Source organism: Curcuma longa, chromosome 7, assembly GCF_044706935.1.
Source record: "Curcuma longa cultivar G26 ecotype Majalengka, Jawa Barat chromosome 7, ITB_CL_G26_1.1, whole genome shotgun sequence".
NCBI classification, from domain to species: Eukaryota; Viridiplantae; Streptophyta; class Magnoliopsida; order Zingiberales; family Zingiberaceae; genus Curcuma; species Curcuma longa.
In genome coordinates, this window is record NC_133867.1 from 6,582,241 (window position 1) to 6,603,790 (window position 21,550).

The following is a 21,550-nucleotide window of genomic DNA, read 5'->3' on the forward strand; positions in this document are numbered from 1 at the left end:
TCTTCATGTATCGACTTGTATTTATAGTTGTCAATTTAGATTGGGTCCGTCGGGTTGATCTGTCCTATTAAACAATTTAGACGGATTGATTGAAATTTTATGAATTCATTTTAAAATGTGTTTAAATGGGTTGACTCATCTAGGTATGCGATCTATGTGGATTAACTTGTGTAATTTGATTGATCCACAGATTAAGAAAGTTTATTTATTTATTTTAAATTTTAAAATTAAAATAAAAAACTCAATAGATTAATGTGTTTGATCTGTCTAAATCATAATTCAAACTTAAAAATTTCAACTTGATCAATTTAAATTGTAAATCAAATTTAAAATTTTTAATATATTTTTATTTTATGATATGACAAGCTTCATGGATTGTCCGCCCCGCCCGTCCAGATTTTTAATGGGTTGGTCCGCCCCGCCGTTTAATAACTTTACCTGTATCGCATTTAGTATGTGTTGATGAATACAAGTTGGCAATCACACCATTGTTCTGGAATGAAACTGAGATCAATACAAAAAGGAGATTTAGATTTAAAACCCTGGTGTGTCGATAGATACAAGTTTGCAATCCTGCAATATTGTTCTGGAATGAAACTGAAATGGAGTTTTAAACCCTGAAGAGTGATAGCATGTGAATTGAACAGAGGGTACCCTTAAACAAATACAACAGGAACCATGGACCACTGAAAAAATGATTTGAAAGGCTAGATCGAGCATCAAAGCTGGAATTATGATACACTAATCAACTGAAACACCAACTACCATATTTGAAACATGCATCATAAACATTATATACATACACAAGTTGAGTTGAATTCCTTCATGTTCAAGAAATAGAATCATTACTACCCAGAGGTTAAACATACAACTAAGCTCTTGATCATCCAAAAAGACTACATAATTATACGATTAGATGCAAAATCCTAAAGCTCTAATTCCCCTATCGAGGGAATAGAGACAGACACACACTATAGACTCCTTTCCTACTTGTCAATGACAATTTTGCATGGATTTGTTTCACCTGATGGTGATGTATCGATTAGTCCCGTGCTTAGCCCAGTGTTCCCGGAGGTCCACTGGCAAAGATAGATCATGGCCTTCTGCTGCAAGCCTGCTGAGAAGCCTCCTGAACACGTTACCGCTCATCTTTCGCCCTCCGACACGGGCATGGCGTTTGTTGGGCATCACCGGAAGTGGGTACATGGAAAGAGTAGTTGTGCAACAGGAAGACTGCCATCCACCATTACCCCATTTGTAACATTGTCGGTATTTTCCAGTGCATGAACAGACAGGTGCTGGCATCATTGATTCGTCAAATGTGACCTGATTCAGACCAAGGTCTCGACTCTCCCATTCGTCATGCTTATGCAATAAAACCTGCTTAGCTGTATTACCCCCTCCGATATCGACCTTCCAATCATCAGATGTCTTTGCGATAGTGACCTGCTTGTTAGCTCCACTGGTTTTACTCTTCCTGGGTGTTTTCAACTTCTTCAATGGGGAAGGTCCAACTTTAACTCCTTGCCTCGGCTTATTGACATTCCAGGCTTTTCCATCTGTATTCAAAGCAGTTGGCATAGGCAATACCTCTCTCGGAACCTCGTCCTTAGGGTTGTAGGGAGTATCTGGCATGTGCTGCGAAAGGGGTTGGACATGTTGAATATGGTGGCGTTGCTGCTGGTACATATGTTTATTACCACAGCCAGGTCCGCAATTACTGCCCATACCGTTGCCTCTTGCATATTCAAGGGCAGCAATTGTGTTGTCACGTTCCGCAATGGCACTGTCCCGCTCAGCAATTGCGGCATCACGCTGGAGGTACGCCATGTCTCGCTCGGCCAAAGCAGTTTTCTTCTCAGAAATGGCAAGATCGCGTTCCCGTAGAGCTTTGTCTCGTTCAGCCATGATAAGTTTTATGGTTTGATTCTCCTTCTGGTGATGTTGAGGCACCATCCACTGCAAAATAATTCAAGACTTAGAAATTATAAGAAGTATTAGACAAACTGTGTTCATTTATGCGTCCATCATGCCCATCATAAAAATCTATACATGACTGAATATGATAAGGTGAAAAATGAATTGTCACTTTATCCGCCCCGCCTTCTTTAGATGAACATCATATTAAGTATTCGAGTAAAACCTCATTTTATCAATTCTGCCAAATAACAGTACTTAAAAATTTTGGTAACCATGAAACCAAGGCTTGGTCCGATATGTTCCAGCCCCATGAGTTTCGAATGAGGAATTGGTTGTTTCAGTACCATCCTTCGTATAGATTAAGTAGTGTCTTCATTGCTAGATAACAGCCTCCATATCATCCAGTGCTGACTGAGACCAACTCCATCAGTAACTGTCAAGCATCTTTCGTATAATCTTTTCTGTTCTAGTTATCACTTCTCTTTCAACCATCAACTCAGTGCAGTTTGTAATCAGTGGCGGATCCAAGGCCCGTAAGGCAGTGGAGGCAAAATTGACTAAAATAATTGCTCACACAATAATTTTTTTTTTTTAACAATTCTGAAGATGTGCTATGAGTTGAATATTTAAAACACATTGGACTTGAACAATGAAGAGAAACATAATTACGAAAAATAAATAGTGATACCAATTACTAAAGAAAATGAGATTCCTTCAAATATCCAAGTTGGAAGAGTGCAACGAGATAAATGAAAGACTTATTATTATGTGATCAATAACTATTTTGCTAGTTCGATTAGTGATAAAATATATACTACCTCAAATAATATCTTTAAGCCCAGCGGGTGCAATTGCCCCCGTTGGAGTCTTCCTAGATCCACCAATGGTGTGTATGAATAGTTTGAACTTTGTCCTTGCATCAGAACATCTTGCTAGTTCTCAAAATTGAGCTCTTGCTCGCAAGAACACCTTATCGTAAAACAATGGGCTCGTATACTTCATATGAAACCAGATCAAGTACAAGGGAACAAAGGGGTTTAAGGCAGTTTTGTGTTGATTGTCACAGGTCAAGTGGTGCCAACCATCTTTTGTGTCAACACAGGATTGTACAAAGAATTGAAATATTGTCATAACTATTTAAAACTCAATATTTTTAGTACTAAAATGAGAAGCATTCTGCGAAAAGTATATCTAACATATGACAGAGACGCAACAGACGATCCAAAGTATTTCTGCTTTGAAACATGCCATACTTTATGTGTCAAAATATTTACTTTTGGACGATAAGTCCTTCAACCATGATGTTAGATGATCAGCAAAATCAAAATAGGATAATAAAATGATCCATAATGTTGTTTAGTAAACTATTTTGCAAATGGGCTTCTTAAAAAAGTTAGGAAAACAAAATTTCTGTAGGTGAGCTATGTACCTGAGCATGAGAAGGTTTATAGTGATCGGACTTGTACCTTCCATTCTCTCTTTGCCCACCTTCATCCATTACCGAAATTAAATCACAAGCAGAAAGTTTTTATATCTGCTTGAAATAAATGCATTTTCGTAAGCAGGAAAGTGTAACACGACAATTTTATTTGTAACTAAATGCAAAGTCTTAAATTAACTGCACGAGGTGTAACATGGTTAATCTAGAAAAGATCTGTAGAACACTTAACCATACCATTTCAACAAGAAAAACATATACAACTGCAACTGCATAAAGAATTCAAGACAAATAAATAAGCAGGATAGAAAGATAGAAAAGGTAAAGTTTAATCAATAAAGTCTCTTCGCCCAGACAGGAATCTAACTTGACTGCCAACAACGCAAATTCTAGCCATCCCTACATTAACAGACTTGATGTGGCTGTCAATTATCGAGGTAAACAAGCAAATGGGAGATTGCTGGCATGGTCAATGCACAGAAAGGGCTCGACTAATATCTTCCTCGCTGCTAATGAAGGAAGAGCAAAATACACTTGTAGCAATCAGAAAAGTCTTGGTGTTTGATGCTACAATAGGCATTAACTTCATTGAAGTGCAATATATACTAACAAACAAATGCAAATAGAAAAGGGTACAGCAAACATCGGGATTTATTTTATACTGAATACACAAGCAATTGTACTAGTATTATTTCATAAACACAGAAAGCATGTTGAATGTGTAATTTCTAGTTATGCATAAACCTGATTACAGTTACCAGCAGTGAAACAGTTGCAGTCATGAAAATTCTGGAATTTCACAGTATTACCCTAGATAACATTTAATCTGGAGAAAAATAAATAATAATTTTTTTAGCCATTGATTGTGCTTTTTGCCAAGTTGAAGTGAAAAAAATCAGTAGTACTATATGAACTTAGTAGTATATCCTATTCATTACAGGGTGGTAGGAATATCTGTGGCCCGCATTTGATAATGAGGGAGAAGTACATGTGCTATCTATCCTCCAAATATGAGTAGAACTCTCAATATCAATAAACAAGAACAAGGAACATTCTTATATATCTGGCTATGTATACTTTATTTCTTGAATAGGTAAAGGTAATTGTCTTGATGCTGACTAATATAAGACATCTTCAGATAGCTTTTTCTCAGACAAGTATCATAATTGTGTAATAACCTAAGATGAAAATTTGAAAGACTAGGTTAGGTGGCTCCGTATAATGGAATTGTGCAAGAAATTTCAGACAATGTAAAATGCATCATAGACTTTACATGATTGTCTGAAAAGCTAGGAACTATTCCACATTGGTGATATGAAGATCAAATATGAGTTGAAAAAAAAAAATCTGCAACTATCTGAAAAAGTTTAAAGGGATCAAGAAAAATAGTGGACTACATAGAAGGGAAGAAAAAACTAAATAATCTAATAACTGACAGTGTTCATGGCACAAAAAAATAAAAATGTTCTAGAAATATTTATGACATAGGTTTGGATCACATAGACTTTGACAGTTGGTTACTTGAACTCTTGAAGGTAAGTATTTGTTTTCCTCTGCAAAGACGAGCAAAGATGTTCAATCAACAAAGGAATTTGACAACAGAATAACAGGGAAACTCCAATGTAAAAAGCTTCTTTAAAGTAAGGGTATGAGATGGATGAATCTATTTTTGAACACAACTATACCTGTGACACTATTCTTACATTATATCAAGCTCCTAATATTTGCTTTATAATTGAGGCACATAGCCAAAAGTAGAATTCCATCAATTAATACATGAACTAGCCTAGTTTTGCCTAGTTCCTTTCAAAGTGCAGCAACATGAATATACCAATTCATGGTAAGGTCATCAGATAATGAATGCCACGAGAATGATAGCTATTTATGGAAGTAAGGAAAAAAAGTCATTTTTTCTAGCCATATTAGTGACTACTGTCAAGTCTCAAGTATGACCAGTTTAAGTTTTGTGGATCAAATCTTCCATATACACTCTTATATTGATATTGGTTCCATGGTAAAAAGCAGCATATATTCTCTTGTGGTAAATACTCGGGGCTCATAAGGAATTTGAACTTCCTCAAACATGCAACACAGCAATCTAATTAATTAGCATAAGTTGAAACAGACGAGCACATCTCCTTCTCAAAGCATGCAATTAAAAAAGTTACCTTCACTCTGTACCCCAAAACAAAGGGTCGCAGTGGATTAATATAAGCCAACCCCATTCGTCCTCCCTCAAGGTGTTCCAAACCTTATCAGAAGAAAACACACGGTAAGAAAATCACCAAACTAGAACAGACCAAAGTAGAGTTTTTTTTTTATACGAACACTCCAAAATCACGACAACAGGATGTAAAAATCAGATCTTTCACAAAAATAAATGACGAGAAGTTCCATTAAACGATTGTAGAAGGGGCTAAAGCAAGCAATGCAACAAAAAATCACAAAAAAATACTGAAAAAAGGGTAAAGGTAGTCCACGAGACCTAAAATGATAGGTATTAGAAGGGGAAGAAGAAACTATCCAAACTCAACCTGATTTCTACCCTTTTTGGCTTCCAAACGAGGAGCACCGAGCGGATGAGTTGAAGAAGTCACATTTCCTCGTCCTGCTGCTGCTGCTGTTCCACCACGCCAGCCACTTCTCCTTCACCGCCCTCGTGCTCCCTCGAATCTCTTCTCATCCGTCTCCCGAGCCCTGAGCCCTGACTTATCGATTGTCTTTGGGTCCGTCCCTGTTCCCCATGCGTGCATCTTAAACCCCCAAAAGAAGATGGCCAAATTCCAAAAAGCACCTCTCCTTTTATTTATTTACTTATTTCTAACTATTTTACCCAAACAACACTCCGTCCCCATACGAAAAGTCATAACTACCCCTCCACAATCTTCCTTTACCCTCTTGCTTTAGGCTTTATGAGTCATTCTATACTCTTTGATAGAACTATAAATAAATGAATCTAATATATTTATGAATAAATTTGAATTAACTTAATTTTTTTTATTATATTTAATTAATATATAAGATTAATTAAATAAACATTCAATAACTTATTAAATTAAATGAGAATGTTATATGTAAAATTTTAAAATAAATAAATAATATTTATTAATAAAATTCAATAATCAATCAAATAAATTTAAAATATAAAAATTTTAAATAATTAAACAAGTTTAAATAGCTCGATTATCTAAACAAATAAAATTTAAACTCATAAAAAAATGAAATCAACATTAAACAATCATTTCAATGATTTAATTTATTTTTAGACTCAATTTAACTTAATTATCTTACCAAATAAACTTAAACATTATAAAATTTAATTTAATTTAATTTGATTTACTTACGACCCTGCTCTTTCATTATTTCGATCAGCTCATCTAGAAGTTTTATGCTCTCGTTTGAGTTCAGGAAGAGCATCTGTATATAAGCTCATGGTCAACAATCTTAACTAGAATAGATATTTTCATTAAAATCCAACCAAAAATAAAATGCAAATGATGTAAAATATACATATAAATTTATTAGGTACAATAACTTCATTAAAGTGTAGGAGTTGGAATAATATGGGTAAAAGGCATTGGGTGTTTTAATTAGAATGACATTGACAATTCAAAATTAATTGAATGGAGAAGATGTGAAAGATTGAGAGAGACAATTCTCCCACTAAATAAACAAAGTTGACTATGAATGCACAATAACTTACATCTTAAAAGTATCCATAATAATAATATTATTATTATTACTATTATAATATAAAGATGATACACAACTATAAAAAAAATATGTGACATTAACCTAATTAATTGGCATGACAACTAAGTATAAGGAGAGATTATGATTAACTAAAAAAAGGTGATTAAAATCATAGTTGAAACTTCAAATGGTCATTCGTGTATATAACTCTATTTAAAAGGCAGTACACGAAATTTTCGCCAATTTCGAATGCTATTAATGCAATTTTACCTGATTTTATAAGACTTATTTTTGAAGCAACTCATGATTTAGATACACAGTAACAATTTTATCATGACACCCAGACTTTCTTTCTATATTTGACTCTCCTTGATCTTTCAAAAACATAATTTGATCTTCAAACCAGTGTGACACTCTTCCTCATCTCTTATATGAATACTTCTGTAGAAATTAGCTTCAGCATCCATGGCCAGTGACTGCCACTGGCACTTGAAGCCTATGCTAATTCATTTGTATTTCTGCACTGAGTACTTTTGAATCATATAAATCATCACGAGAAACGCTAGAATCGATAGACCAATCCCTTACTCTGCAGTTTCTTGGATCTATTTCTGATACACATTCTTGCCTCCCCTTCTTGCATCCAATTCATAGAATTGCAGTATTCTCACCTTCAAAATTTATGGAAAGATGGATCTTTGGAAGCTCCCAAAAAGAGGTGGCCTAGTTGCTTTGCCTACAGTAAATCATCAAAACCTGAATTTAGCACATTGCATCTAGCAAAGAAGTATTAACAAGCATACTCAAAATTTGAATTAGCTACTACAGATCAGCAAAATTGGAGCTCATTCTTCAGATGCAGCTTAAGTTAAGTTTTCTTTGCAGGCACCATTCTCTAGGAATGCAATGAATGGACATCAGAACTTAGACCCGCTGTTGGTTCTAATTTCGCGGTTGCAATGTCGGCCATTCTGTTGTTTGTTTTAGATGGCCAATGACTTCCAGATAAACTTGTATTTTGTATCTATTTTCTGATGTCTCTGTAGTGGAATGAAGATAGCGCTTTCCATCCTTAGATCTTACTTTGAATAGTTCTGATCCTGTTGCTTGCTTTGCTAACTTCAAATCATTATAACAATAATGAGTTTCCACTAAGCAAAAACAAAAACTGAACCAAACAAAATAAACTAAAACATATTTTACATTCATTACAAACCAAGGCCCTTCAGTTCTATCTAAACCAAAATCAATATTTGTAACTTCAAATTGTTAACCATTGCATATGAGAGGCACAGAGAATTTATAGCAGCTGATCTCCACATTTGATAGATTTAAGCTGTTGCCAAGATGAGCTCAATTACCTTAACCTAATAACAGGTAGTAAACAGAAAACAAGAACATGGAATGTACACAGCGCTGCAAATGGTAGACCATGAGTGTCACAAGGTATCAACAATTTCTTCAAGTTTTAGAATCACAACAAAGGTTATGTGATTAATAAGGTCCAAGCAAGGTGTGATATTAAGTTTGCGTGAACCAGACCAAGAAAGTACACCTTTTCCCAGCATGTTGGATTCCAACAGAAGATATCGGTGCTTTTGTTATAAATATGTCGAAGTACATGGGACAAATAGACGATGTTCATTGAGCACATAGGAAAAACAAAGGCTCCTGAGCTTCCCATGGTCAGAATGTAACTAGTCAAGACTTCCTGTACCAGCATTTAGTGAAAACAAACCTGGAACCAAAACTATGCCTTCGCTCCAACCAAGTTTTCTACTCAAAGAAACAAATGAATCTTCCACTAGAGAAACTAAAATATCCAATATCCCAAATGCCTCGGCAAAAATATACTCTCTAATGCATTGCTCTTACCTACATATTTAATAGCCTAGAGAGATAGGTTAAATTTTGACTCAATACATCATGGATGAACAACATGCTTAGTTAATAGCCTTAGAAATAAAGTTAAGCTTCTCTCTAGCACCAAAAAAAGCCAAGCAAATACATCATCCAGAGCCTCACATATATATCAAAGGTGTCAAAGAAAAAAAATGCACGGAACTCACAACACGATTAGTGTATATGAAGTATTCTCTAAAGTATATCAAACCTTACAATGCCCATGATAACACAAGGCAATGTCCAAGGCATTTGTTGGAAATGAGATGATGCAGATAAAATCCCAAGTCAGGTATATAGTTAAGGCAAACTCCCATAAAATGCCTAATTGATTTCCAACTTTAAGGATTTCAAAGTTGTGATCACTCAAATACCAGGCCTCTGATTTGAGCAATGCATCAACCATGCATAGTGAAGAAAGTAATAGTACAAATAAGCATCAAAATGAGGATTCAGAAGTAATCACAACAGGCAAGGAGAGGAAGACTTACTGATTCCTGTACTCCAATCAGGGAGCAGCCTCTGTAGTTTACTCTGATATATAAGCACCAAGTATCCTGAGTGACTGAGCCACTCCATTGTCATACCAAAACAGTTTTGATACAGTATAAATCATTAATCACAACCCAACACTTTGTATACTCATTTCTTGTAGTACCAGCAATTGCTATATGGAGTCCATAGCTGTGGTGTACACGTTTAGTTGCCTGATATTTTCTTGTAGTACTAGATCATCAGTTACTGAGCAGATGCAGGCCATATGGAATAAATGTCCAGTAATACAGACTAAAACACAATTGCAGGCTCTCAGCCATAAGAAATAGCAAAACATGTACACAGGGAGGTTCTACAAGGAAGATCTTGGACACTCATATAGCTCACAATATTATAACACTATGAAGAAATTTTGAAGAAAAAAATTGAAATTACATGGTGTGACACAGACACCTTATAATTCACAACTACAAAAGATAGTTTTGAATGATAGATATTAGCATGTCACATGCAACCCAGATGGAAAATATAATTTACAATACCTGGATTTTTCTAGTAACAAACAATCAAAAGTGTGTTTCAAATTCGTAGCTTATAAAACTCCTTACTTTAGTGACTAAAAAAACCAACAGACAGATGTGACTGTGAAATAATCTACATTGAGTTATTTCACCATTCACACAAGCACACAATGACAGCCTAACTGATACATGTGCATGGGACAGTACTAGTTAAACTGTGTAAAGAAATCAAATTACAAATGCTTACAACAAAACAACTTCAAGAAGTTTAAGTCAGTATCAAGTATCAACTAATACAACTTATTCTATGAGACAGATAAAAGAACCTTTCTTGTAAAATACTATGATGATGATGCACTTAAAACCAATAATTTAGTCAAACGAAAAATCATTTACAAAGTTCTACACGAGAGGGAAGATTATAATGAAATTAACCTCACATCAACACACATGTCGAATACCACCATTACAAATATGTCAAAGAATCACTAACTTAGGACAACTGAAGTAATGAAACTGAAAAAAGTATAGTACAGACTGAGAAGTTGCTCTCAAAAGCATGATCTCGGAAGATGTATGTTTCAATTATCAAGAACTTTAAAAAGAGGAATTGATACCAAATTAAGAAGGTAAATGAGAAACTGTCATCGCCACAAAATCAAACCTTTATAAGTACAATGGAAAATGATTCACAAAGATTATCCAAATAGACGAAATATGACAGGAATTCTCTTGTTTTTCATGTTTTATAGCATATCAGGAAGTTTTTCTCAGAAACTAAAAAGCACATCAAATGTTGTATAGATCATTGCTAGTGCTCCATGATTATTGATGTGTGGCACGTAAAAATCAATGTCACATAAGACATGTCAGTCTCGTATAACCAACAGAGTGCTTCAATTGCACCATATCTGCTCCAATTCTCATGCAATATACAGCAACAGATCATAACAATCTTAAGTCATGAAATTTCAAATCAGCTATGTATGAGCTCACTGATACAGTTTTTCAAGATATGTGTTGCAGGATCAATGCATGGTACAGAAGAATGGATACAAAGGCAATATATTGCATGTTTTTCTTTTATGAATGACATGGAAGAAAATGAAATTGGACCTAATTGTGGTACTCATGACAATTCAAATCAGCTATACATGAGCTAACTGATACGGGTTTTCATTGATATGTGTTGCAGGATCAACACATGGGAAAGAAAAATGGATACAAGCGCAACAGACTGGAGGACTGCATTTTTCTTTTATGAGTGACATGGAAGAAAATGAAATTGACCCATCATGGTACTTGACTATGATTTACCCGGGCCTTGAGGATTTATTGATTAATAGGCTGTTGAATATAGTTTAGATGACTAATCCAAGCTCTACGATCAACTATCCAACTGCATCAATTAGCAATTATGCAAAACCTGAATAATAATCAATAATATCTTCTAACTATGATCACAAGACAGATGTGACAGCTAGTTAGCAACTATAGAGTATCGTTGAATAAGTTTATGCAGCATAGGATGTTGAGGTGACACGCCAAATGAATGATAAGGTGAATCATTCAGTGACCATTAATTATAGTGCATGTGGACCATGAGAGTTCGTGGTGGAATCCTCTACATGCAACTGTGCAACTGACAATATTATCACAACAACCTAACAAACAGAAAATAAGGTTCTACAAGTATACATGCCATTTAAGGAAACACCAACAAAAATTGAGAATACTGTCATCAAAATAAAGTGTTAATTTTCTTGGTGAAAGGTTACAAAGGGTATCAGCAATATGAATTCCATAACTGTACAGCAAGAAAAAAAGCAAAAGTCTGCACTCATCTATGAATCCTTGATCAAAAGAATAAGGAAATTCTGTGACTTGCGACTGTAATTTGTCGAATGGGACGATAGCAGTAAAACTACATCATGTAGACATAATACTACAAAATATTTGTCAGAACTCAGTTTCCTAACATACTGCACAAAATACCATGATTATCCATGCTCTCAAACACTATGACCTATCTATCACCTTTGCATTTCTTTCTGAGAAGCCAAACTTGAAGGAAGAAATTGCTGAGTCCTCAAGGACAAATCTTGAAGGTGCATTCATATGGCAGCAAGTAGCCCATAAAACCAATCAAGATATATTCATTTAGCTTGACATTGAACATCACAAGCATTCAATACAGCTAACCCAAACTGATGTTCTTGCCATTTCTGATTCCATCCACACTGCAGTCAAATCCATAAATCATGTAGGACTTGTATCAATTACACAACAGCACTTTGAGTATGTCCAAATTCTGAGGCATTCCCTAGCAACATCACAACTTTCCACTCTGATTCATAGTCAAGTGTCTTTCAATCAATTTGTCCACAAAAGATCTAATCTGCAACAAAAAAAAACCGTAGATAGTGAAAACACAAAAATAGTAAATCCTAAAAAATAAAATTACTTCCTCTGGAGATGAAATGTTACTGACACATTGGCAGTAACATCTATGATGCAAAACACGATAGTACACTAAAGATAACAAATCAAAAAGATAAGAGCATGACTAGTTAAAGAAAATTGATCAAACTTCCAAAGTTGCTAAATATATGTAAACATCTTTAGCATTTTACAAAGATTTTTTGCATGAGTAAGTGGATATTGTTATTATATGAGAAATGGAACCAACCTTGTTCTTCCGTCTAAAATCAAGAAAATCATACATAGCCATAGTTTTTTCTCTCTCTGTACATTGTTCCATTACCTGGCAAAGTCAAAGCAAAGGAATATAAGAATTAATTTTTTGTAAACTATAAATTTATAAAAGTTAGTTGATATATCAAATTATCAAGATGAAATTAAAATGAGATCGGTATCTTATCATATCAAATATACCCTGGATCCAATATTTGGATCATGATAAATGAGAGAGAGAGAGAGAGACATGGTCTGGAACAGACAAATCAAAATAGTTGAGTAGATAAAAAAAAACTCTTCATTTATCTCCAGATAAAATATGCAGGAAGCTAAAAACAAGTGAATTGTACTGTGTTTGCAACTTAAAAGAAAGAATAAGGATTTGCCTTGGTTGCAGCTTTCTTCATTATGACTTTGTATCCTTCTCGGTCAATCTTCCTAATTCTGTATAAAGGCATCAGTAAGGAAGCCACAAAGTCCACAACCCCCTGTTTAATATGGTGGACTCCTCTTACTTTTTTTTCAAACAATGATTTGTTTTCTTCAAATTCTAAGGCAGCACCATCCCCACTGTGATACTGGTTTCTTACATCTGGTAACACTTCCTTGTCGAACTCTTCCTCATCTCTTATATGCATACTGTTGTAAAAATCTGCATCCGCATCCATTGCCTGTGACTGCCATCTCTCTATGGCAACAGAATCCTTGACGCCTCCACTACCAGCCGTATCTGTATCAACCCATGCTCTAGTCATTCTGCTATCTATTGCTACACTTTCTCCAGAATGTTCCCTTGCATTTGATGCATATGCTAATTCATTTGAATAGCTAGAATGAGTGTAGTTATCACCAGACAATTTTGAATTATCCATATTACCACATGCAACATTAAAATCAACAGACCAATCCCTAACTCTGCAGTTTCTTGAATCTATTTCTGACGCACAATCTAGCCTTACAAAATTGCCATCAGACTGCCTCCTTCTATCCAATTCATCAATTTGTACAGTGTGTTCACGCCTTGCAAATTTATGGAAAGATGGTATCTTTGGAAGCTCACGCACTGTGGTGACCTCTGCTTCTGAAGTTGCATATGCCTACAATAAACACCAAATTTTGAATTTAGCACATTCCATCACAAAGAAGTATTAACTCGCGTAAATAAAAATTCAATTATTGGACTTGAAAATTTAGCAGGAAACCTTTGCAACTTTCAGAGCAGCAGCTCGTGCAGATTCTATGGCAGCAAAAGTTGCAATTTCTTCAGAAACAGCTAAACTATTCTTTGCAGGCACCATTCTCTCGGAATGCAATAATTTGACATCAGATTTTATGCACAATGATGGTTCTAACTTTGTAGCTGCAATGTCAGTCTTTCTATTGTTTGCTTTAGATGGTGAATGACTTTCAGAAGATGAACGACCTTGCATATTGCATCTACTTTCTGATGTCTCAGTAGTTGCACGCAGATGAGGCTTTCCATCCTTAGATCTTACTTTGGAGAGTTCTGATCCTGCTGCTTGCCTTAGTAACTTCAGGCCATTAATAGCCTTTTCCTTGCGGAAAACTTCTATCCACATCCTGACAAGTTGGCTTGCCACAGAACGAATATCACGACTAGTATGGACACAAACCTTCTCCTTAATGGTTCTTCCAATTCCTATAAAAGAAAGAACATTTTAGCTAAACAATGCTTAATTAGAGATAAGTGTTCATTGAACATAACTGCAGTTAAATATCTAAATAAATTCATGATAAAAGGGTATTAAAATATATCAACATCAATATCCCCTTCTTGTTCAATAATGATCCAAGATACCTCAAAATCTACAAAGATTTTGTCTCCATCAACCTTAGCACATGTCACTGATTGGTAAACCTCACATAATGTTACACCAATAGAGAACATTGCCTTCCAGTATTAAAAAACAGAGGAAAAAGAAGTAAAGTACAGACTTTCATAAATTGACCATATATATCATCATTATACAATAGGTGTCAAACTAGCTAAACCAGATTGAGTGTGGGTTATGTAAGGAGTAAGTCTCCTGGCCTGGACTCAAGCCTTTCATGGCCGATAAGAATTTTTAATTTTTCTACATAAAATTATATAAATTACCAATTTTTATCCCTAAAATAATTTTTAAAAAAATTAAAATCTATCAAATAAGTCATATTTTTTAAATATATATATAGATATATATATCTAATAAAATATTAGTTTAACATTTCAGATTTAGAAACATTATTTTTTTAAATATTTATCTTATGATATTTATTACTAAATTCATGGCCCGTGAGCTAGCACAAGCACATCATCCTGAGTCCATGGTGGACCTAGGGCGATGTTGTGGGTAGCATCAGAGCTTAGCATGGTTTCCACCAGGCCTTGCCTGACCATGGCATGACCTGTTGACACCCCACTGAATTGCCATATGAAATATGTCATACAAAAATTATATATCTGAATCTGCGACAGCTAAGAACAAAATGTGCTCTAGAAAGATACATAACTAATGCAAACAGATAAAGCTTCAGAAGTTGGTACCCAATGTAATATAAGTGACAGCTCAATCTAAAAGAAAGAGGATGAATAATAACATGGAAGACACAGTTCTGAAACAAAATATCATTTGAAAAATAGAATACCTGATAAGCGAACAGCAACTAAATCAGTTGATACAAGTACAAGCAAGCGAACACAGTGTCGCAAGAGTTGTGCTGAATTTTTTCCCAAAGAATCCTGTTTTCATGATGAGGGAGGGGAATGAGTTCATTTACATATTAATCATGAAGTTTGCTCATAAAAATTTATCAAAAAAAAAAAATCTTACAAGGATCCAAGTGTTCAGTGTGTCAAGTCCTTCTTTAGTCCCAGTGAAAGATTTTAGACATTCAACAGGAAGACGCAATAATTCTTTAGCCAGATGAAGCCGTCCAGATGTAGTTTTTGCACTAAAGAATAAGTCCTGTAATACAGAATCCTTTGAGGACATTGTATGCTTGCCATCTGAAGAGCTTTTGCATATTGCACCTAGTTTGCATGCATCAAGTTGCTTTGATAAGTCTTTTACTTCATTCCATTCACTGTCAGACTGTCTTTGAATAGCTTCCATCAATTCTACCTCTGCTAGGTAATCTTTGCCAGTGGTCAAGATGTCCATAATACGTACTGCTTCTCGGAGACCACTCATCATAGCACCACCAACAGTATCAGGGTGCTCTTTACACGTTGCTTCACCTGCAAAAAATAAACAGTTTGCAACTGGTCTTCCCAAAATATCGTAGTCATCACCAGAAGCTCCAATAGCAACATAAGAATAAGCACCCCTACTGAATGGATCCATACCCCAATTTGTCACAACAGATGCAACTGGATCTGGTACAGCTGCTTCACCAAAAAGCTTACGAAGAACCAGCAAAGCATGGTTGACATGATCAGAGCTGCCAAAAGTCTGTCCATCCTTAGCTGACTTTCCAACAACAAGTGCTATAAGAACAGGTGCACCAACTGTCTTCTTTACATTCCAAAACATAAAACATTGTCCCCTTTGATTAGTTTCTTCAGCAGTGGCACCAAAGTAATCAACATTATCATCCCAAAAAACTGTAGAGAACTCCAAGATGACTTTATTCAGCACACCGAAGCCAAGCCTCTGTATAGAAGCCTGCTTCCAATCTGGTAAGGCAGGAGAAAATTTTATAGTCTCTGCCTTAAGGCAACCAAGTGGCACAGTGATCAAGGCTGCATCCCCTACAAATTCCTTTCCACTTGAGGTAATTACTTTAACCTTTTTTTCATCTTGAAGGCCCCTATCTGTTTCATTAGTGTCATAGATTATCTCTGAAACATTTTGGTTCAGTTGAATATCAAGTCCCATGCCTAGACTTTCTACAACTGTGCTGTATCCCCCTTTAATCATACAGTGAGGGCCACCAAATCCTCCATACACATCATCTTGATTCCAGTGAGGCAGAGATACATCCGTGAGTGGTGCAGCACAACCATATTCCAAATGTGCAAAGTGCCAATTCATCACTCTGCGCTCCAAGGGGCTCAAAACATTCGTTTTAAGTTCATTGTCAACACAATCTGCCGATCTAGAAGATGAAGAATTCACAAGGGCAGCTACCTTTGTAGGATTATTAACTAAGTTTGGTTTATCAAACTCTGTGACTATATCAGATATTGTCTTGGACATGTGCCGACACATAATGGCATATTCCAGTCCATCCTCAAGAGACATGTTCATTGCACTCTCATGATGTTGTGCCACAAGAAGTTCCATGTCATCAAGAAGACTATTATATTCAATTTCCAATGCTTCATCTAAATCACTTGGGACTTTATCCCCCGTGACTATATCATAGAGTGGGCAATCACTGTTTAAAACAGTCAACTCAAGACCTAACTGACTACAAATTAAAGATGATGGATCTGGCCTTCTTTCAGTAGCAACATCAGCCTCTACACCAGTGATGATGCTGGCACCAAGATCAACAGGAACTGAAAGTGAGGAGTGATCTGTGTATACACGACCACCAATTCTATCTCGAGCCTCAAGCACTGTCACACAAAAGCCCTGTCGATGCAAATGGCGTGCGGCAGTTATGCCAGAAGGCCCTGCTCCAACAATAATTATCCTATTCCCAATATTTAGATTGGATTTAGCACAAGCATCTGCTTCTGAAGAATGTATAGATGTCAAATGAATATTAGCATGTCCATTCTTAATTTTTTCTACGCTATCTATATCAGAGAAAGCCAGTTCATGCTTTGAGGAAACATCAATTATTGATCCACAATCAATGGTGTCAATTTGTTGACAAGCTATTGGAGCATTACAAGTTTCGGCATTGTGTTCTTTACAAGCATCACCATGTCTAGTCCCTTCATCATGTGAAGTATATTTGTCAATCACATTCCTTAAGTTGCATTCTGAGTCTGAGCACCCTATGTTCCCTACTATAGAAGTTGTGAAGCATTCTGTATCACATGCAGTAACTGCTGGCACTGCGTCTTGCTCTATCTTAGTCTGCCCATTCACTTGAACATTTAGAGAATGTTCCAATCTGCCACAAGGTGGCAGGAAACTCTTACCTTCATCATTTCCTGTGGCCAAGGTCATGTTTTTCTGAACTTCAGTGAGATTGTTATTTGGCATTGCCGTATTCTCTAAAAGTTTAACCTGATACAAGTTGTTGGCAACTTTGTCCAAGCCATCTGTCACCGTATAATCTCCCTCTTCTAGCAGCCCTTGTGTAACTCCATGATAAGATAGACTACCAAGCTTCACTTCGCCTTGATCTGAAGCAATTCCTGCATTAATGTAACCCTGCAAGAAGGTTATTAGCAGCTGGATTTCTAAGCTCATGGTGCTAGAGGCATGGTTTCAATCAAAACAAGAAAAACATATCCAAGAGTATCAAAACAGATCTTCACAAGTTGAAATATTGAGGAAGGTAAAAATCAACACTTAGCCAAAAGTGTATGTAATTTTAAAAGATGTCCAAAATAAGGGAGTAAAATTACTCTCCGGGAGAGTAAAAAGTTTAGGAACATGAAGCCTTACGTACACAGATATGTACTAAGACTTTGCTATGCAAATTGACACAAAATAAATATGATCTGATTGCAGGTATTGAATGACAATGCAAAATATCAGAAAGATAGCTATCAAAACTAAGATTTAAAAGACCCGTATGACTTCTATGAGGGGGAAAAGTAACTTACATTACAGTCAAGAAACATGTAGATTTCACGAATGAGGGTTTGACGTGGCAGTTCATCATTTGAAGGAACATAACTTATGCCACAGCTCGTAAGAGGGAGTATGTGCTTGACATCTTTACTCCAACATCCTAAAATGAAATTCCTGCCATTCAAAGTAAAAAATACTTGTCCAGTTAACAAAGTAATCAACAGAAAAGTCAAGCACACCTTGAAAAGATCATGAATCATCTTTTATATTTTTGTAGTGCCAAATATAAATGAAAGATTTAATAGTGTTGTGAGGGAAAAGCAAAACATAGTAAAACACACTAACTATCTCAAATTGGAAAATGCAAAAAATGCCATCATTAAAAGAAATAATTTTAGGGATTCTGGAAAACTGCAGAAAAGCTAAAAGTGCAAAAGTAGATAGCTCCTTGTCAACAAGTATATAAAATTACATTCTACAGGTTCGCAGAAAAGGTAGTTTACCTGCAATCCAAATATTCTTGAAGACCACCTCTACGCTTAAAGACATCCCTGAACTTAATCTTCTCAATATGATTAACAGCATGAGGCTTTAGGCCAGCAGCTACCACCACCGAATCAAAATTAGTCTCATCATCCACTGAAAAAGATGACTTAGCTTTTGGTCTAAAAGATTGATTTTCATCAGCTGCGGGAATATTTGTGAAAAAACCTTGTTCATGCATTACGATTTCCCAATCAACATCACCCTCACATGCCATGTCACCATGCCTATGCATTTTTGTATGGGAAATTGTAGATTGGTTGTCTGAAGTTCTTCTGTTGGACATTACTGGTAGTTCATTTTGATGGGTTTCTCTCTGATTGAGTTTAGCATCAAAATTCACTGCTTCAGGATCCTCAATGGTTAGGGGAACTTTATTAATGAAGGAAGAAGGTTCTTTGGAGGCATCATGTAAGATAGGAGTTTCATGCAACCTTAATTGGGGCTCTTGATGTTGGCTTCTTAGTGAAACTTGAGGACACAAAAGTTCAACATTAGCTCCAGAGTTTGCCACAGAAGATGTTTTATAATCATGATAGAAGGATCTTCCATTGCCAGAATTTGGTCTTGGTGTTTCATCCCTGGATAATTTACCAGTGCAACGGTGGAAATACATCTCACTCTGTAAGGGCTTTGCAAGATCCTTCTTTTGCTTTCCAAGAGAACAAATTTCTTCAGGACCTACAGGAATAGCTTCACCAGGGAAAGTGCTGGGTTCCTCAACTTTTGCAGACAACTTATTGTTTGAAGGAAACTCAATTGTGGTCTGGCATTGTACAATCCTCGCCCCGTTGCAAATCTCAGACAAAACATTGACAGAATTTGACAGGCAAACAGGCTGCTTAGCATAACCCTCCTGTGTGGTTATCTTGTCATTTTCCTGTTCAGGTAGCTTCTCATTGGAGGTTTGGTAAGGAGTTTGGGCCTGACTTAAAGAAGGTGTTGAGTCATCTAAAGATAGCTCCTGTCCATCAGTACCACCATGATTATCAAAGTTTGCACTTCCCTCAATAGCTGGGACTGAAACAAAAGATGCTTCCTGAGTCAAACAGCAGAGTGATTGCTTGAAGGTTCTACCTGAGTCAGGCACATTAGATGCCATTGGAGCAGACACCATATCTTCATCAAACAAAGATGAGCCAGACATATTTTTCCTCGAGGAAAAAGGCTGTTCTTTAACCAACATTCCAGCATCAGAGTTCCCACACAAAAGCTCCTCTGACAAGTTATTGATCTTCGAGTCTGGAAGAGTACTGCATTCAGACTTTCGACGGCTCTTTCTCTTTATAACTTTTTCTTGGGATCCATCTGAAGTTAAGGATAAACGACCCCTTCTCTTACTAGCTTTTTCTTGGGATCCATCTGAAATTAAGGATAAATGACCCCTCTTAATAACTTTTTCTTGGGTTCCATCTGGAGTTAAGGATAAACCATGTTTCACAGAAGGAGAACTCAGAAGTACATCAGCAGAAACCATGTTGGTTTTGAACTTCATCCCAACATCAGTGCATGAGGTTGCTGTTGTTCCCTTCACCCTCTTGGCTGGTTGAACACTCTTGACAAAGGCAGACAGTGAATCTCCCAACCCCACATCTGAATAATTATTGTCATGCCTCGGGGGTACTTCTTTTGCCTCGTCTTTCTCAGTTAAAGCATGTCGTGATTTTCTACGTCCAGGATTTCCTGAAGTTCTTGTCTGCCCATGGCAACCGACTGTATCCTCCATCTTGTCCAAACTCGCCCCATCCAGTGGAAGGGAATCCTTGACACCTTCAGATACAAGGCCACCAGCAGCTTTGCCCTTCTTTGGGACCTTCAGCTTCTTCCTAAAGCTAGCCAATGTATCATCCATCTCACCCAAATGTACCTGTTCATCACACCTAGGGTTTTCGGTCCTAGCTCCACCTGAAGGGGGCTTACCCTTCTTCGCAACCCTACTCTTTTTGAAATTGAACAGGGAACCAATCGGCCGCTCATCCTCATCAAGCACACCAATCTCTACCCCACCCGAGGGCAAAGGCTTCCTCTTCCGCCCCTTCCTCTCCATCCTGGAACTCGCGGACCTCGATTCCGAGCGACCCGACTCTACCAAACCACGACCACCAGGAGAAACATCACCACCCGTATGCTCACCTTCCATCAACGCTCGACCAAACACGCCCCTTTCCGCATCAAAATCACCCCTCGTCCCCGACCGTCCCCAGAAGCCGAAACCGTCGATCGCTCAGGCAACCATCGGCAGTCAAGTAAATCACCCGGTAGAAAAGCTAAGCAGTCTCGGGGTCGACGAGAGGGCGACTAAATGCCTGATTATCGGACAGCGAAAGCGAGCGCAGCGCCCTCGTCGCGAGGCTGCAGATATGAGGAGAGGGAAGCAAACCTGACGAGGAAACCCTCCCGTGAACCGGAGAGTTCGGAGGGGGAGGAAGTCCGGCGGCGTCGGCGGCGTCGGCGGCGGACGGCGAAGGGGATGGCTCTGCTGGCGAGGAGAGGAAGCGGGAGTGGGCGGGGTTGAGCCGTTGAGCTCTCGCACAGGCAAAACGTCTCCCCTTTTGTGGCTTCTTGTTGCGCCTATTGCTCTTATTTTTATTTTTATTTTATTTTTATTTTTATTTTATTTTATAATTTTTTCCTTTTTA

The 21,550-nt window shown here is 36.9% G+C and overlaps 2 protein-coding genes across 2 annotated transcripts; both read right to left on the minus strand.

Moving 5' to 3' along the window:
• Positions 1–858: 858 nt before the first annotated feature.
• LOC141832049 (barley B recombinant-like protein D) lies at positions 859–6,028 on the minus strand. Its single transcript, XM_074719519.1, has 4 exons — positions 5,893–6,028; positions 5,527–5,609; positions 3,350–3,454; positions 859–1,959 (listed from the first exon to the last, which is right to left on the minus strand). Exons 3-4 carry the CDS (start codon positions 3,416–3,418, stop codon positions 1,021–1,023), a joined length of 1,008 nt encoding a protein of 335 aa, XP_074575620.1. The 5' UTR covers positions 3,419–3,454; positions 5,527–5,609; positions 5,893–6,028; the 3' UTR covers positions 859–1,020.
• Positions 6,029–11,710: 5,682 nt separating this feature from the next.
• On the minus strand, positions 11,711–21,270 carry LOC141831973 (lysine-specific histone demethylase 1 homolog 3-like). Its single transcript, XM_074719424.1, has 8 exons — positions 18,872–21,270; positions 18,401–18,542; positions 15,501–18,002; positions 15,316–15,409; positions 13,869–14,326; positions 13,053–13,763; positions 12,659–12,733; positions 11,711–12,367 (listed from the first exon to the last, which is right to left on the minus strand). The coding sequence occupies exons 1-8, from the start codon at positions 21,049–21,051 to the stop codon at positions 12,302–12,304; spliced, it is 6,228 nt and encodes a 2,075-aa protein (XP_074575525.1). The 5' UTR covers positions 21,052–21,270; the 3' UTR covers positions 11,711–12,301.
• Between the last annotated feature and the right edge of the window lie 280 nt (positions 21,271–21,550).

Excerpts from the sequence above, each read along its gene's own strand:
- LOC141832049 (XM_074719519.1), bottom strand. The coding sequence starts at position 3,418 with ATGGATGAAGGTGGGCAAAGAGAGAATGGAAGGTACAAGTCCGATCAC. Across the intron at positions 1,960-3,349 it reads ATAAACCTTCTCATGCTCAG|TGGATGGTGCCTCAACATCA; the intron begins GTACATAGCTCA and ends ATTATTTTGCAG.
- LOC141831973 (XM_074719424.1), bottom strand. The coding sequence starts at position 21,051 with ATGGAAGGTGAGCATACGGGTGGTGATGTTTCTCCTGGTGGTCGTGGT. Across the intron at positions 14,327-15,315 it reads AGTTGCTGTTCGCTTATCAG|GAATTGGAAGAACCATTAAG; the intron begins GTATTCTATTTT and ends TTTCTTTTATAG. Across the intron at positions 12,368-12,658 it reads ATTTTAGACGGAAGAACAAG|ATTAGATCTTTTGTGGACAA; the intron begins GTTGGTTCCATT and ends TTTTTGTTGCAG.